General features: G+C 42.8%; 2 protein-coding genes across 5 annotated transcripts in view; both read right to left on the reverse strand.

Annotated features, from left to right (window-relative positions):
* Positions 1–8556, reverse strand: part of LOC308382749 (unconventional myosin-Va) — a gene marked incomplete at both ends in the record, with an annotated part of 20649 nt that extends 12093 nt beyond the window's left edge. Inside the window, 19 exons of the mRNA XM_080860277.1 lie at positions 238–394; positions 780–1100; positions 1383–1469; positions 1720–1817; positions 1958–2086; positions 2212–2295; positions 2482–2607; positions 3054–3194; positions 3293–3374; positions 3494–3762; positions 5143–5255; positions 5354–5461; positions 5667–5748; positions 5837–5980; positions 6214–6370; positions 6619–6763; positions 7167–7335; positions 7735–7845; positions 8530–8556. Coding sequence (XP_080716403.1) covers positions 238–394; positions 780–1100; positions 1383–1469; positions 1720–1817; positions 1958–2086; positions 2212–2295; positions 2482–2607; positions 3054–3194; positions 3293–3374; positions 3494–3762; positions 5143–5255; positions 5354–5461; positions 5667–5748; positions 5837–5980; positions 6214–6370; positions 6619–6763; positions 7167–7335; positions 7735–7845; positions 8530–8556 — 2550 coding nt within the window. The remainder of the gene's footprint in view (positions 1–237; positions 395–779; positions 1101–1382; positions 1470–1719; positions 1818–1957; positions 2087–2211; positions 2296–2481; positions 2608–3053; positions 3195–3292; positions 3375–3493; positions 3763–5142; positions 5256–5353; positions 5462–5666; positions 5749–5836; positions 5981–6213; positions 6371–6618; positions 6764–7166; positions 7336–7734; positions 7846–8529) is intronic.
* Positions 8557–9449: 893 nt separating this feature from the next.
* mbd3b (methyl-CpG binding domain protein 3b) lies at positions 9450–16868 on the reverse strand. 4 transcript variants are annotated; one of them, XM_080832105.1, is made up of 9 exons: positions 15707–15958; positions 15271–15339; positions 14223–14382; positions 13938–14075; positions 13532–13573; positions 12297–12387; positions 11947–12124; positions 11432–11584; positions 9450–10673 (listed from the first exon to the last, which is right to left on the reverse strand). In XM_080832105.1, the coding sequence occupies exons 1-8, from the start codon at positions 15814–15816 to the stop codon at positions 11437–11439; spliced, it is 936 nt and encodes a 311-aa protein (XP_080688231.1). In that variant the 5' UTR covers positions 15817–15958; the 3' UTR covers positions 9450–10673; positions 11432–11436. The 4 variants fall into 4 exon arrangements, with proteins under 4 accessions (XP_080688231.1, XP_080688233.1, XP_080688232.1 ...); XM_080832107.1 differs by lacking the exons at positions 15271–15339; positions 15707–15958 and adding an exon at positions 16781–16868; XM_080832106.1 differs by lacking the exon at positions 13532–13573.
* Positions 16869–17254: the final 386 nt, after the last annotated feature.

A 17254-nucleotide genomic window follows, 5' to 3' on the forward strand; every position in this document is an offset into this window, starting at 1 on the left:
CAAGCTTATGACAGAACACTGCAATTCCAATTTAATGTGCATCATAATGATAGCGTACAGTATGCTGCGATGATGGTGATAGTGTTCAGTATGCTGCAGTGAAGTATAAAATATGTTATTATTAATTCATTCAGAATATGAGGTACTGCATGCCACTATTTCTATGAAGCTATCTGGTTGATGAAAAAACTTAGAACTCATTTTGTGGTCTAGATCTTCCCTGAGGGGACACCATACCTTTCTGTAGTTCTTGCGCACCAGCGTGCCCCTGGTGTAAGCTTGGATGGTGATGGTGGCCTCTCGTATCATCAGATAAAGCTGTCGCACCATCACCATACGGTACGTCTTCTGAATGACCAACGCCGCTCGCGTGTAACGGAGAGTTTGAGCCAACCTGCAGGACACCAACGACAGCAAAGGTGAACAATCATCGTGCCAGTATCAGAATATGAGACACATTTACATGTGGTCATTTAGGAGATGCCTGCCCTTAACAACAAATGCAACTTAATTGAGTTTAATGGGGCTGAATACGAGATCAAATCTTGTGTCTTGTCTTGTCTTGTGTCTGAAAACTATGGTTACTGTAATTGCTACTCGTGACTTGAGTTTTACTGGATGAGAAAACATCAGACGTTCGAATCTTACTTGAAGATTGCTGTACTTAGTCTTTCTTAAAATACTTTTAAAGCATACCTAATAAGCAAAGCATAGTGAAAATCATGCAGTGAGGGTCACCAGCAGCCTGCCTCACTATCTCGCTCCCTGCCCTCTCTTACCGCCTGGCCAGGCCTCCGCGGGCGTATCTCTGCAGGGTGAGAGTGGCCCAGCGGAGGCGTAGGAAGCGCTGGCGTCCCAGCCAGCCCCGCACCCAGCTCTGGATGATCACCCCGGCTGCGTGCAGCCTCACGGCCCGCAGCTTCTCCAGCACCGCCACCTGACCCGCCCGGAAGAACACCTTGGTCCTGCCACAGCAGTACTGCTCGGGGTCTGGGATGAGCTGTGACAGGGCCCGCTGACAGCTGCCTCGGACCTCCCCAGGGCTCAGAGAACCCCTCAGCAGCACCCGGTACCGGCTGAAGAACTCCTCATAGGTCCATCTGGTAGACACGGAGAAGAGGTTCTCTAATTAACTCACCCCATTTAGAGTTCACTGCATGTACTACCTGCATCACCTGCTGCCTTGAGCTAAGTTATGTATGTAAAGTATCCCACAAAAGGTATCAATTTAGACCTTTACTTTGAGCCTCTCTTTCAGTAAATTTTGAACACGTCTGCTGTTAATGACTGATTAATGGAGTGATAAATCAGAATTACGTATCTAGAGTATTTATCATGAATTACAAAGTATGTGCTTAAGATCAATTCTCCAACTCTGTCACCTTGATGGGTATCCTGCGGCACTGATCCGTATGGTCTCCAGAACTCCACACGCTCGCAGCTGTTGGACCGCCCTCTTGGGGTCAAAGCTGATCGGGGGAGACAGTTTAATTTCATCATTCGGGTAAGACTTAGTTGTAATAAAGCCCATATTTATACATTCCCCTTCCTGCTCTCTTACTCTTGCTACTAGGAGAAAGCTATGAGCTATATAGCTATAATCACAGGCCTTTCCCCATTTAATGTGTTCATGTATAACCACCGCTTTAGAAGATAAATCATAAATGTCCATTACAACTGTCATAGTCCCGAAGGCATAGACTGACAGGTTCAACTCACACAAATGGCTGTTTGACGTCATTGGGTTTTATACAGCGGACATAGTGAGGGGTGGTGCTGTTCAGAGTGTCCATCAGAAGCTGGAGAGACTGACGAAACTGTTGGAGCAATGCAAACAATGCATTCTTCACTTAGTGCGAGCTAAACATCAAAGTTTATTTTGACCTAAATAGACGACAGCACTGAGGATGAGTCACTGAGGATGAAGTCATCTATTGCTCTCGAGCGCAGGAGTCACCTGAAATCCCACTGTCAGCTTGTGTTCCCTATGAGTTCTCTTGCCAGAGCGCAGGCCCCCATTGGGCACCGACAGCTTCACAGCGCCCCCTGCTGAGTCCTGCTGGAACAACTCAGCAACAAGCTCTGACTGAAGATTCGGAGAGGAAGAGACGAAAAACATGTAAGGTTGGGAGATACTGAAATGGCATTATTTCCGTATTGTGTGTTTTTATATATAACAGGTGCAGATGAAGGTTTTGTTAAGAAGTATACCTGACTTGCTCTCATGATATTGATGGGCTCTTCAAATACTGTGTCACGGTTCTTGTCTAAAAACCCATCACATTCATACTGAACCTGGTAAACACACGGAAACAATGGCAAGTTGACAGAAAACTAAAAAATATCTAATTTAATCTCTCTATATCTCATTCTTTATTTGACCAAAGAACACTTCAAACTAGGCCCCATAATTGGCCAATGTGTTTTCATTTTTTTCTGGCTTGTGGACTTGCATGCCCTTGTGTTTACACGGGAGCTCACCGTGTCAGCAAAGTGCAGAATGATGAAGGCCGTGTTTGACATGCGGGGCTTGCGGAAGTGAGCACTTCGGGTGGTGTGCTGGTCATACAGCTTCCTCGCCCAGCTTTCATTTGAGCCCTTAGGCATCTGAAACACAGCAGTAGACACTAAACCCCTGGCTCTTTCACTAGCAACACAACTGCGCTAACAAACAAGACAAACATGTCTGTCAAGTGAGTGAAGGTGACAGCTTTGAAAGTGACAAGCTGGAGCTGTGGAGAAGGATCTGGGAAGGACTCTCTCTGACAAAAGAACGTGCTTTCATCTCAACTTTAGTGAGGAACACCAAATAAAAAATAAATAAATCTGTGAGTGAAAAAAGGACACAGCTTTCATTAAATATGAAAAGGCAAAGTGAAAAGAGCTTCATCATTCTCCTAACCTGCATTTGCCTTTCCCTAGAATTTTACTGCATTGCAACACCTGGGCTAAAGCATAGTCTGACAGATCAGGGCTCTCATCCTTTTAACATTCAGGTAAAACCTGCAGCCCAACCTCTATCCTTCAAACTACCCCTTAAGCTCCCTCCTCACCCTGCACTCTTCATCCAGCAGGTCCAGCAGGCCTAGCGAGCCCTCGATCAGGTCGATACAGGGCTGGTTGTCGCTGAACTCGATGCGGTTCCAGGGCAGCTCCTCTCTCACATACTCCTCCTGCTCCAGGTGGAACACATGCTGGAGGGTCGAGGAGGGGAGGAGAGAAAGGTCAGCAGATGCACTGAGTGCACACACATACTACATACAGGCCACAGGCAGCTAGCAGATGCACTTACTCTGTTAAACTGCTGCTGCAGTTTCTCATTGGCGTAATTAATGCAGAACTGTTCAAAGCTGTTCCTGTCAAATGTTTCAAATCTGTGGGAGAAAAAAAAGGGGATAGCTAATATATTGTAACCCACTCATAGATCATGCTATGTTACCCACTCATAGATCATGCTATGTTACCCACTCATAGATCATGCTATGGTACCCACCCGTAGATGTCCAGGACTCCAATGAAGGACTTAGGCTGCTCCCTCTGTGCGCGCAGGCCTGCGTTGAGCCTCTGCACGGTCCAGCTGAAGAGCTGGCCGTAGATGTGCTTGGCCAGAGCGTCCCGCGCCCCCACAGCCTGCTGGCCCGGCATAGGCTTCACCAGCATCTCGCCGCCCACCGCCAGCCGCCGGTGGCACAGCCAGTGGGCCATCTGCGCTCCCTCTACTCCCAGCAGCTTGGCAAACAGCCTCAGCGAGCGGTCGTCCGTCTGCCGAGACACACATGGGAGCCAGCGAGTGGCACACACACACACACACACACACACACACTCAGACATATGAGCTAGGTTCTGCTCAAGGTTTATTCTTGGTAAAAGAGAGTTTTTCCTTGCCACCGTCGCCTTAAGTGTTTGCTCTAGGGCAGGGGTCCCCAACCTTTTTTGCACCACGGACCGGTTTAATGTAGGGAATTTTTTCACGGACCGGCTTCAAGGTGTCATTTTACACCACTTATTAGTCACGTCATCCATTCATATTGATGTGAGGCAAGCGCGAGTTTGATACAATGAAGCCCGGTCTGCTCATATACACAACAGCTAACATTAACGTTAGGTATTACGAACGTTAAGTGCATGAAAAATACAACTCACCATAACTCTGAATCAGTGCTTGGTCTCCATGTGCCGAAGCAGTTTTGAAGGCTTCATTGGCTCGTTTGTTAGCTTGTCGCCACATATTAAACAGAGCGGACTTGGTGCTTGAGAATCACCTGTTGCAATAAACCCGTATTTTAAAGTAGCCTATGAGTCCTGGTATTGTCTTTTAAAAGAAGCTTTCTTTTTTTGAGGTTCTAGGCTCCTCTTCTGGCTCCTTAATTGACCGTTTCACCTTTGCAAAGAAGCTTTCCAAAGATGTTTGTTTTATTACTAATTTTCGCTAGTATGCGGGCTTTTTTTTTTGAGTGACATATCACGTGAACGAGACAAACGTCTTGACGTGACAAGAGGCACAGGCGAATGTTACGTCCGGGAAAATCCGGTAGTTTTTCAAAATAAAACACCTTTCAGACTCCAATAATTAATACAACGGAAATTATATAAATTATTTATTCTTTCTGTGCGGCCCGGTAACAAATACCTCACGGACCGGTACCGGGCCGCGGCCCGGTGGTTGGGGACCACTGCTCTAGGGGGTTCAGGCTTTGGGCTGTGTATTTCAATTTCAATTCATATTGGTGCTATGTAAATAAAATAATTTAAACTGAACTGAATTGAATTGAATTGAAATGAAATGAAATGAAATGAATAGAACTGAACTGAACTGAACTGAACTGAGCTGAACCGAAACCGAACTGAACCGAACCGAACCGAATTGAATTGAATTGAATTGAATTGAATTGAATTGAATTGAATTGAATTGAATTGAATTGAATTGAATTTAACTGTATTGAACTGAATTGAATTGAGAGAATGGTGTGCGGCAGATCAGAGAGCAGTAGAGATGTTATTCGTAATGCTACTATAAAACGAAGTACAACGTAATGCGCTTTAAGAGTAACCAACATACTATCGGTTTATTGGGAAGTTTATTGTGATGAAAGGGGCATTGAGAGGTCTATATTTTTCAGTGTCTGTGAGGGAAAGCCATACATCAATGTAGCTTCGGTCTCCTCCTCTGCCACTGGCCTGAATGTTGATGTTTCCGAGGTGCAAGACGGCTGCTAGTATCCGGAACAATTCCATTTGCTGGTCAGACTGCACACCTGTTGGGCCAAAAAGCACATTAAAGCATGACATGGTGCATATCGGGTACACAGCAGCGGAAGTTCCTGACGCACACGGTAGGATATGGATTGTTTACCCAGTATGGTGAAGGCATTACGGGTGCGCTCTAGTTCAACAACATCATCTGTGCCGGGGATCTGGGTCTCTTCCCCTTGGTTGGTATATCTGAAGTACTCAGCTGCCTCTGTGGACAGAGAAGTATCACTCAATGGCAAATCAAACTCATAACTCACAGTGATCTGATCGCTTGGGCCCACAGAGAGACAGGGCAATAGGTAGATAGATATAGTTATTGTTGTTCTCCATGAAACATAAATTGTTATTTGGATGGTGCCACGATATGGAATAAGACATGTATCTTTCTTTAATGTGGCTGTTGGTTGTCTTACCCAGTTTGAGTGCTTTCATCTCAGGCAGGTCTTTGGAGGCACACAGCTGGTAGAAGATGTGGTAGTTTCTCTCCATAGGAGCCTGAATGCATAAGATAATCATTCAAGCCACTATATACTGAATAATATGTATTTTATATCAGAAATCACATCAGTCTGATGCTGGGTACCTGGAAAACAACTCGAGATTTCTCCAATAAATACGTCCTCATGTTTGCTCCGATGATGTCACCCTTGCGTCCAAATCCAATCTCTATGTACTTCCCAAACCGGCTGCTGTTGTCATTCCGTGTTGTTTTGGCATTGCCGATAGCCTGCCCATTATGAAATAGCATAATCATGAAACAAGACCATTTTCATTCACTATGTTGGAGCCCTTGGCGGAGCAGCATCTTCATACTTACATACTAATAATATCATGAATTTGACCTATATAATATCACCTTTCATACAGTAAAAATTGTAAGTGGGAAAAGTTAAATCACAAAAATATCAAGATAATCATTATTATTTCAGTATGAAGAACCCTGTATTTGGATTAATGTACCTCCATAATGGGGTTGGATGCCAGGACTCTTTCCTCTACGCTGGTCTGCTGAGAGGCACCCCCCACCACAGCAAAGTAGCGCATGGTGAACTTGGCAGAGACTGTTTTCCCCGCGCCAGACTCGCCACTTATGATAATGGACTGATTCTTTTCCTCCCTAAAATAATAGATGATTACCCACACTGACAAATTAATTTAACGACAAAACCAACACCCAAAGGATTATAATACTTACGGAACCATTCATTACAAATGCATTTCATACCCTAGATGGCTGAGAATCTCCAGATATATTGCTGAGATGTGATGTTTCAGACGGTACTTATACTTTAAACAGCAGACTGGGCTATGCTCCTCAGGAGGGTGAGTAACCCTTCTGTTTCTTGGTTGCTATTGCCACAATACCTGGTCATGGTGCGGTAGGCCTCCTCAGCCACAGAGAATATATGGGGCTCCATGTCTGCCATGTCCTGCCCACTATAGGCGTCTATCACCTCCTCCCCGTATATGGGTAACTGTTCATATGGGTTTATGGCCACCAATACAATTCCTGAAAATAAGCCAGGCCAGGTACTATCAGGTGCTGTATATCAATATTACACAGTAGCAGCAACACACAGATCAATACTGTAAGATAACAAGGCATTTCAATTCATTTTTGTGTAATTTGTCTAAAACTATGTTACATCACCACGTCTTATCCACCCTGAATGTTATATTCTGTTTTTACACATGTTAAATGTGGAAGTCATATATGAAGAATGTGTGAGATTTGTTGTGAAGTTAATTTTTACTCAGCACTGCACCTAACACCAAATTAACCTTCCTAGGAGTCATGACTCACTGAACTTTACACCCAGTAAAAACAAGATGTTACAAGGTCATAAATATAAAGACATTATTTCTTTCGCTACTGAATTACAAACATTACGTCAGAGCGCATTATGGCATACCACAGTAGGTGTAGATGCTGCTGTAGTCTAGGAAGCGGACCCGGAGGTTGTGCAGGACAGCAGGCTCATGCAGGAAACTGAGGGCCGTGAGGTCATTCCCCCCCTCCAGGATGTCTGGGTTACCGAGCAGCGGGAGCTCAGTCGTGGCTGTGACTGGGTAGGACAGCTCCTGGAGTGCAGGAGGGAAGAGGAAGCACAACTAGCTCTTCAGGAGGGACATTTGCTCATTTGGTGAATGAGTCTGTCTGTAGTCTCTTTTATTCAGTGGGGTGTACATGTCCCTCCATTATTGTGTATTTTCAGATAGACTTGTGATTCAGACCATATTGTCACTAAGGCTTAATGCTGCCCTGCCTAAGATATCCATTCTGAATTTAATGCTACAAAGACATTATGTACCAATGATGGGCTCAAATACCTGAAAGGGAATAAGATTTTAAGAAACTGTGGAGGGGGTGGACGTTTGTCAGACTTTGAATGGATGACACATGCTGGGCACACAGTAGCTGTCAGCAGTCTGCTGTTATCAGTGGCAGTGTTAGACATGTGATGAGAGAGCATGTCTCACCCTGCCATCGCTGAGCTGCAACTGGAGATGGTCGTCCCCTGGGCTGAGGTCCCGCAGGAGCCGAGCGGACACCCACACACTGTCAGGGTCTGGCACCCACACACAGGCACCCTGGTGGCACAGAGGCACACACACAAAGACACACAACAAGATATAATGGACTGCAAAGAAATGGGAATCATGTCTTGCTCAATGAATGAGAGCAAATTAAAATTTTCATGAGCAAAAACGACATAAAAACTCATTTTTTCATTAGGTTTCAAATGAGAGCTGCTCAGAGAAAAGGGACTGTATGACAAACACTGTCTACCCTTAGACAGTAAGGTCACCATAAGTGGCTCTCTAAACTTATGTCTTTACACACTGCAAATCCACTCACTAATACTGCAGAAACATGAATACATTTTTCTGCATCACTCCCAAATGGCTGACTTGAGATATGTCATTGAGAACCCCACATATGTATCATCAGCTGTTTCTGTGCACACTGCTCCCGTGCCCTCTCTGGCCCAACCCAACCACAGCTATGTTCTAGCATCAGCAGAAAACCTGAGCTGCCATGTTAAAAATTAACACTGGTTGTCCCTCCATCCCATTCCTTCCCTATGCAGGAACCGTAACATTACTAACGTTTGTCCACTTATTGTATTAAATTAGTTTTATCAGTGCAGGTGTTGGTAAAAGACTAAATCATATTACAACACCCGAACAAAAGCTGACACTGATAGACAAATTGTTTTCATTGTCCGTATTTATCAAGTTAGCAGAAGATATTTGCATCAAGAAGCACTTTACCTTGGTGTATAACTCAGTCGTTGCCATGCCAGCAAGGTTGATTGGGCAGATTCAAGATGATTGAGGCCTTTGAGGATCACTAAATCCAAACATGAACAGGAGGATCCTCTCAGAGGATGGTGTTGTCCACTTTCCCTGTTGCCTGCTCAGTGAGAATGACTGTGTCTATGCACTTTGCTCCATGAAGGATGAAACACTTACCTCTGCATGGCTAGTTAACTGTTAATCTCCAGAAGACATGGGACTGACTTCCTTCAGCTGGTGGACTCTATGCCACTAGATGGCCTCATAGTAGTTGTTCATAGTGCTACACTCTCAAAAACAGTGAAGCTGTTCAAGGAACTTGAATTAGCATGATGGTTCAATAAAGCAAAAACATCAATATATTTATTTGAATTTTGCTACATTTATACTCTGTATAATTTTTTTTGGCAAAATGACAGATTGTGTGTATTCTGAATGAAATACTAAATTAAATTAAATGACATGAAATATACACCCTCTCCTAACGTGACTTCTTTACCAGTAAAAACACCTAAATAGTTGTTCCTTAGATCACCATCACCAAACATTAAATACTTGAAAGAAGTTTCTACTGTCACCTCAGAACCCACAAAAGAGAATAGTATAATGAAGTAAGTAATGATATATATTATCAGTGTGTTTGCCTCTTCTAACATCTCCAAACGCCAGGTAATGAGCAGCCAAAGGACATGCTATTTACAGGTTTTAGATATGCCATCGTCATCGAAACACTTAAGTCTAGGCGGCCAAAACAGCAATCAAATGACTAAACTCTCATTGATCATTTGTCAGTGACTGTGAGTGTTAATGAAGAGCAAACATATGGACGTGAAAAACACATCACCATCATCACACAGAAATAACTCAACAATCCACAATTTCACATAGAGCTGAATTTTAATCTGTAAACCATGTATTTAATTCAACAGTCAGTCTGTTAAAGTAAAAACAGTAACCCTTTCATATTGTAAGAAACCAAAGGGTGTTCTAGAAGAGTGAGGCTGCAGGCAACCCCTGATGCTATGAACGTCCTCACTCGCAAGAGGATTCATCACTCATCTGTGGGAGGGTGGAAAGGAGGCAGCACCATTGACATTTCAAATCATTTTCTAGAAGAGAACAAAGATGGCACTAAATGTCAAGTTTACTCATATTTCTCAAGAAAGGGTAGAAAAACAAACCCATTTAATTCTGTCATTAATATGGGTGTACTTGTTGAGGGGCAATGGAAATCTTAACAGTACTTCACAGACAAGAGCTGTTCAAAAGAGAGAAAAAACTGTGTAACATATCCCAGGATAACCAGCTCAATCTTCTGACCAAGCTATTGTCAAACTGAGAGAGGTCAAAGTTCACATGACCTAAGGGGCAGTGTAGGATGAGTGAAATTTCATGGCCCCTCTTTGGTCATCACCATCATCATCATCAGGAGAAAGATGAAGGACACTGTTCACATTACAAAATCTTAATGCTCTCTAAAAACAACAGACAAATAAACAACGACAACAAAAGCAAAAACACTTCAAAAGTCACAATTCAAACAATCTATGAAATTTAGAGTGCAGGTGTCACATAACCTTGTTCCCTCTCAAGTCACTTTTAGTGCTCTGAGAAACAGCATCAGAAAACAAATCGGTCCATCCCATAATACCATTTCCGAGACCCAACAACACATCTTCTTACCACAGTAACACTTGTGCATCATTCGTTGAGCAAACAATGCTGCAATATCGCTCAGGTCAATTTTTACAAAGTGATACGGCATTGACATGATTGTCACAAAATGAATGCCTACTGACAGGATTCAATCTTCGTGAGTCTTGAATAGGAATATTGTATTTAGCTGACCGTATAGTGTAGTTTTCCTCTAACAAGCCATTGTTGAAACAGTTTGTTTTGTTCAGGGCAAAGATTACAAATACACTAATCGAAGATTCAGAGCTGAACCAGCTGCCATCCATGGAGTTAGGGGACTCCGTGTACACATGTGATGGGAGGCTTTCTGTACTTTTCAGTGGTAGCAGGTGAGAGGTGATGGTTGGGACTGTTGGAGGTGGTGGGAATCTGGTTATGGTCCTACGAATGAGTACTGGAACCCACGACCAAACTGTTCATATACCCTGTAAAGACAATGAATGTGAATTAATGGCCACTCAAAGACATATCACTTAAAAAACAAAGACAAAAACAGTCATGCAATAACTGCACGTACAGTGGCATGCAAAGGTTTGGGCACTCCTGGTCAAAATGTATGTCACTGCGAATAGTTAAGTGAGTAGAAGATCAACTGGTCTCCAACAGGCATAAAGTTCAAGATGAAACTTTTTTTTTTTTTTTTTATACATTTTATGGAAGATTAGTAAATTATTATTTTAACTTTTTGGCACCCCAAGAGATTTGAGCTCTCAGATAACTTTTACCAACGTCTCAGACCTGAGTTGGCTCGTTATGGCTATGACTTGTTTACAATCATCATGGGAATTAAAATGTTTCATCAAAAGAATGCTTCATCTTGAGCTTTAAGCCTGTTGGAGATCAATTCATCTTTAACACGCTTAGCTTAATTAATGTAACAGAAATGTTGACAAGTTGTGCCCAAACTTTTGAATGCCACTGTATATACCAATAACCGTATAAACACATAACAGTCCAGGGAAATCCTGTTTCTTTCCCAAGTGTCATTGTACAATGACTATCATTGACAAATCTTCATTGAACACTTTAAACACTTTCTGTCTCAATCGCCATGGTCATTCTCCAACAAAGCTTTATATTTGTTTTGTGGAGGGACCATGAAGATGTCATCTTCCAGAGAATTCCAGTGAGACATATTCATGTGTTTTACTGGCCCATAAACCCAGAGTGTTTCCTGCTGTACCTCTGCTATACAGCGTCTGTGACGTCGTCTCCGTTTCCGTCCTCCTTCAGAGCGTCTCCTTCACTGCCAGCCTCCTCCACATGGGCCAACATGTCGGCCATCAGCGCCTCCTCCAGCCTCTTCCTTACGCTGTACACCAGCTCCTCCTGCTTCCTGCAAATTCAAATAGTACATTTGCCAATCAAACTAAATGACAGATGCATTTCAGTCTGTTCAAATCATTAACAGTTCACTTGATCTGAAAAGGAGCATTTCTATGGAAACAGGCACCGGTCAATTCCTTCAAACTGTAATAAACAAGTACAGTGGGTGCTTGCATGCATTCTTCCTTCCTTTTCCTGGATGATGTTAAACCCCAGCACAGTATTTTCTAGTTCCTAATACAACATCCAAAATTTGTCCAACTCAGCTATGTTAAAGTCAAATGCACGGGACAATTGTTCAATACACCTCCATATGCAAGTCATGACAGACACCATGCTCAAGCACTGGCATGAAGTGATGCATGGCCATACCTGATGTCCTCATCTGTGACTATGAAGGCTTTGCAGAGGGGCTGCGACGTGTTGAGCCAAACTCCAGGGTTCTTCTCCACGGCAGCAGACAGCTGGCCAGTGATGGGGGCTGTGCTGGTGTGCAGGGCACTGGCTATGGCCGACAGGAGTGTCTTATCTGTGCATCCAGGTCCCACTCCTGCATTTACATTACATATGCTCATTAAGCAGACGCTTTTTGTCATCCCATCCCAAGTCTTCTTGGTATGACACAATTCCTCAAACGTACAAGAATTACATCATTGTTGTACAAGAACCTTGGTCTCTGTGTTTAAATAGACAATAGCCATTGCCCAATTTTTCTCCAGTACCTTGCAAGCCTTTGGGCAGCTCCATTGTCTTCACAAGCTCCTCCGCTATGTCAAATGCATTGAGCCCACTAAGCTTCTTCTCCCAGAAAAGCTGTTGGAAAAGTGTATGGGTTAAACACAGTAATCATTGGTGAGGGCAGAACAGATCAAATAGACTCAGTGGGCCCTAATTTGACAATCTTTGTGACATTGTTGTCCTTCGGCACATTCATTTAGTAATTTCATAACATAGGCACAGCCCTAAGCTCCTCTGCGGGTGGACCAACGCCTCTTTTTGGTGATAATGATCAAAAAGGTAGGCATTGCATGGAAGTTGTTTTGAGGAAGACATTCTGCCACTTCCTTCTTCAAAACCGAACCTGCATCCTGGCTGTCAACATCTGGCAGGCGTATGTAATATAATATCTACAGAGTTTACATGTTTGACAGCACAAAAAGGATCAGTTACTAAATTGACCAATCATTTAAATTTAAAACAAAATATGCAGCCAAGTGGCTATGAATGCAATCATTCATCACGCCTTAGTTCATCTGGCCTTAATGCGCAACAAAAACTGAGACAGAAAAGCAATATTTATGGGGATTTTACATCATAATATTGTCCAAGGTGACATTTTCCCATTTACAATTCTAAAATAGCCTCTCAGTAGCAATGAAGATGGGCCAAAAGTCAGAAGGGGCTCAATTTCTCTGTCTAAAAATGTAAAATACATTTTATATGCCTATAGATTTTGGATAAAATGTTACTGCAGGTTTAGAATGCAACCCAATTAATACAGAGAGATGAGACGAGAAATGTCCTTTTTTCAGACACAATCCTCGTGTCTTTGTCCTTTGGCATACCGCATGATATTTTTTCCACCACATAAGTGGTAATGGGACCTTTTCCCTTAAAGAAGTGTGTCTACCCATCCCTATTAACCATAAATAACTTCCCTACTAGCTTATGCAGCTTGCTTTCTTGCCTGTTTATTAGGCCCATGGGCCTTTGTGTTAAATAATGTGAAGACCACAGCAATGATTATACTTTGGCAAGTTGAACAGTGCTGGGTTTTTAACAGTTCAACGTGACATTTAAATCATTGAAATATTTTTTATAACATGCACTGATGTCTTTTGGACTTGAACAAAACAACTGACTAGCGGTTTTTCATCACAGCACATGTCACCATTCTTATCGATATGATTGGCTCAAAAGTTTAACGGCACACCCACAAATAAATATGTCTTTTTACCTGCCCCACAAAGGTTTCCCACTTCTCTGCCCTCCTGAGTGCCTTCACACAAATAATAACATTTCAACTCCTTGCTTTGATGTTGCAACATTTCTGCACTATCTTTATGTCGTAGTGTAACGCATAGCTCGTTGCCCTATGAAATTAGGGCCTGGTGACTCACTGCGAGCCTTATGTAAGGGCATCATGAATGACTATGGAGCCTTAAAATGGGTTATGCTGGCAAACGATATACCTGAAAGACTGAATCGTTTACCTTAAATGACATGCATATTATCAACTGCCAAACACACTTGTAATACAACAACATAGCTGTTAACCGGTTATAACTTGCTTACTTCTATAGAGTCACACAAGAATACATTTATGAAGCAACAGCAAGTTAATGCTATGCAATGGGGGTTACCTGTCTAGGCTGGTCAATAGCCTTCTGAGGATCTGTCTTGACCTTATTGCTGGGATGGTTGGTAACCTTGGTGACAGGCTGTTTGAAGATGGAGGCTGTTTGTCTGACTGGCAGTGATGTGTTGAGATCAGGCTTGCCCTATAACATAACACAGTCCTGTCAGCGCATAAATCCAATCGATTACCTGTATAATTTATCACATTTTTTGACGTATAATTGCTAATAGAAAAAAAACCTTGTGATGTTCAATCCTGATAGATCTTTAGTTTGAACCTGTTCACACACCTTTGTTTGAGTGTTGTTATCATATCGAAGTCTCTGTCGGTTCTTGTTGAGTTTACTCATGAGCATTTTACCAGTGCGGAAATCAAAGGAGCTGAGATCCATTGAGTTTCCGAGGTAACGAGCCAGCTGCGGCTTGCTCCGAAACTTCTTTCCAGTTGGACTGGGAGGGAGTGAAGGTTAACAAACCATGTTGTGAGGTGTTGTAGAAGTGAAAGGACAATACAGTAAGACATAAACAGGAGCACTTTCAGGCACAATACACATGACTGATACCAAGACCACAAGTAAAACAACTCACAGATACAAAACGCTGCATGCACAAAACTAGAGTTAGTCAGCAGAGCAGTAGCACGCATTTAACACATAATGAGAGCACAGCCACTTATGGTAATGTTATGGTAAATGAATGAACTGGCAGGACCTTTCTAGTTTTGCTGAATTTCGAATAGGCCTGTAACTCCAAATTCTAGGTCAAGATGTCCATAATGTTTAGTTACAGGCCCACGTTTAGGACGCAAAATGTCTATTCACTTTTCTTAGGGGTAATCAACAAGCCATTGGAGCAGATTTGTATGAATGGGGCCAATTCATAAAATGCGTGCCAGTGTGGTCAAATTCGAACCCCCACAAAGGCAACATTGTTTCGAATTATGCAGCTGTCGCCGTCCACAAAACGGAACTAGCAACGTGCGTCATAACCTGGGTTGCGATGGCGAGCAGTCGGATTTGCTAACCCCCCTCTTTAATGAATATCTTGATTCACAAAGAACCTGCGAGCAGCGTACGACGGGTCTCCTTATTCCTTCACCCAATTAGAGTAGCTGATAAAAGCACGTATATGAGCTTGCCGTTAGTGCATTTGCTGTTAATGTGATGCAATGAAGATTTCAAGAAACAGATTTAATGCATAAAACATGATTCGTGCTTTCCGCCGGTAATCCATGCAAATTCCAGCCACTGAAACCGGCGATGGTGAGAAAGCAACAACAGTTTCGCGTACGTGCACCATATTACAGGATGATGTTTAAGAAGTAAAATTATACGGTACCACAAACTATACAAACGACCCGCCTCCCCCCTTTCTCGCCTCTGTTCCTCCTCCTCTTCCTCACCTCTGCTAAAAAAAGAACAACCATCTTTTCTGAGCATGGTAATCTAATGATATATCTGCAAAGTTGATGACATTTCAGACACTATTCCAATCTCTGTTACAAGTAATTCAACGGTCGTCAGGTCATTAGATCGTTTAGGCAACACATCGGCTTTGTAATTGACTTTGAAAGTCTTGTAGGCTAGCTTTGTCTTGCAATTAACATGGTGGGCGGCTGGCCTCGTTGTTTTGATGCCGCATTAAGGCTTCATCCCCGCCCCAACTTTCTCTGAGTCACCCTTGCAAATGCATCCTAAACCACAACCATACCCCCAACCCTTCGCAGGAGCACCCGTACTTCGGCATGATGCACCATGTCCTCCTCTCTCAGTACCTAAAGTAATAGACATCGCTTTTTCCCGAAGACAAACCCGACTTTCTGGTCACTTCTTCCCTTTTCCAGCCCTTTGGGAGAGCCGAGCACTCCCACCTTTTCCTTTCCATGTTTCTCCCGGCTTAATTCCGATGGTGATGGTAAACAAGCAGGGCTAGGTGTCTTAACGTTTGTGGTACGGAATGCAAATCATTCGCATTAAATGCTTCTGTCAACTACTACACGGCCATTTTCCATTGCTGCAACAGTCTCCAACAATAACTGCATCTCTTTGTCACTGATATCGCTCCGCCGTAACTCATAGCCTCATCACCCCTCGCTTGTCTCGCGAGGGCAATGAAAGATACGTCCGCATAGGAAATATAGGCTGGTCTACTGTACGCTAAAGTAAGTTTAGTGGTGTTCCGGCCCAACCTTTCCATACTGATACAGACGTTTGTGCCATGCATTGGATTCTGCATTGGCTGCTTCTCACAATGGCCGCGACCGAACATAAAGTGATAGTGACGTTGATGCATTTCTATTTAAAACATATCCTATTCTAATGTAGGCTAGCTAAACTGTCAAAGTCATGAGGTTGTAAAGTCTTTAACTCAAGTGTTGAAAAACTGTTCATCTTTCGCTTGTTATGATAGCAAAACGGAACGTCATGGTAAGGAAAGTTTGACATCGGTGAAGATATTTACTTGCCAGCGGGATATTCAATTCGCCGTGGATCCGTAGCCTAACCCTATTTAATTTATTCGAACATAATAACTAAATGAATCTCTGTTTACATGTGACCATTCCTGTCTGAAACATTTTTGACGAAGCTTAAAATCAGTGATCCACAACAAATCCAAAACATCATCTCATTTGTTCTAGGCGTTCGCAAGACACCAGACGTTAGGTTTAACAATGTTTCTGTGACTATGCCACCGCAGTTTGTGCATGCGAACAGTTGCATATATAAACAGGTTATTGACACTATTAGATTGATTAGCTGGAAAAAGCGAAGCTCAAATGCATTCACAAAGAAAGCAATGGAAATAATAATAGCTCGTGAATACCCAATTGAAAATGCTGACCACTTACTCGTTTTTCTCCATCTCGCATTCTATCTTGATTTCTCCCGTTTTGGTGTTGGTTAAATCCCCTCTCTCCGCTCCTCTTTCATTCCCCTCCCCCTTCAACGAGACAAATGAAAGACATTATCCGCGAAACCAGGGAACCCATAATAGATTAGAGCCAAGTCTATTAGTAAGAGATTGGTTATAGCCGATAATCTGAAATTAGACTTTCGAAATGCAAAATGTACAAACCTTTCTCAAATATTGCTTGCTGTTCTGCACTGTCACTGTGAAACGTTTGGTTTAAAAAGTGCTGGGGACACAGATGTTTTTTTTTTTTTTACATAGGCCATCCTACCTGTCACGGGCCTATTGCGTTCTCCCTCTGCTATTACAATAAGCGAAGCCCGAATACACATGAAATTACTTGAATTTTGAAGTGCTTTAAAACTAAAATATTAAATATTTCTGTCAATAAGGACCCAGCAGATAGTGAATT

Source organism: Sprattus sprattus (assembly GCF_963457725.1).
Source record: "Sprattus sprattus genome assembly, chromosome: 2".
Taxonomy (NCBI): Eukaryota; Metazoa; Chordata; class Actinopteri; order Clupeiformes; family Clupeidae; genus Sprattus; species Sprattus sprattus.

Bases quoted from the DNA above. Each gene is read 5' to 3' on its own strand.
- mbd3b (XM_080832105.1), bottom strand. From the start codon at position 15,816: ATGGAAAGGAAAAGGTGGGAGTGCTCGGCTCTCCCAAAGGGCTGGAAA. The intron at 14,076-14,222 runs GTGTGTGAACAG...GTTATGTTATAG, and splicing joins ATAACAACACTCAAACAAAG to GGCAAGCCTGATCTCAACAC. The intron at 13,574-13,937 runs GTAACCCCCATT...ATTTGTGTGAAG, and splicing joins CTATTGACCAGCCTAGACAG to GCACTCAGGAGGGCAGAGAA.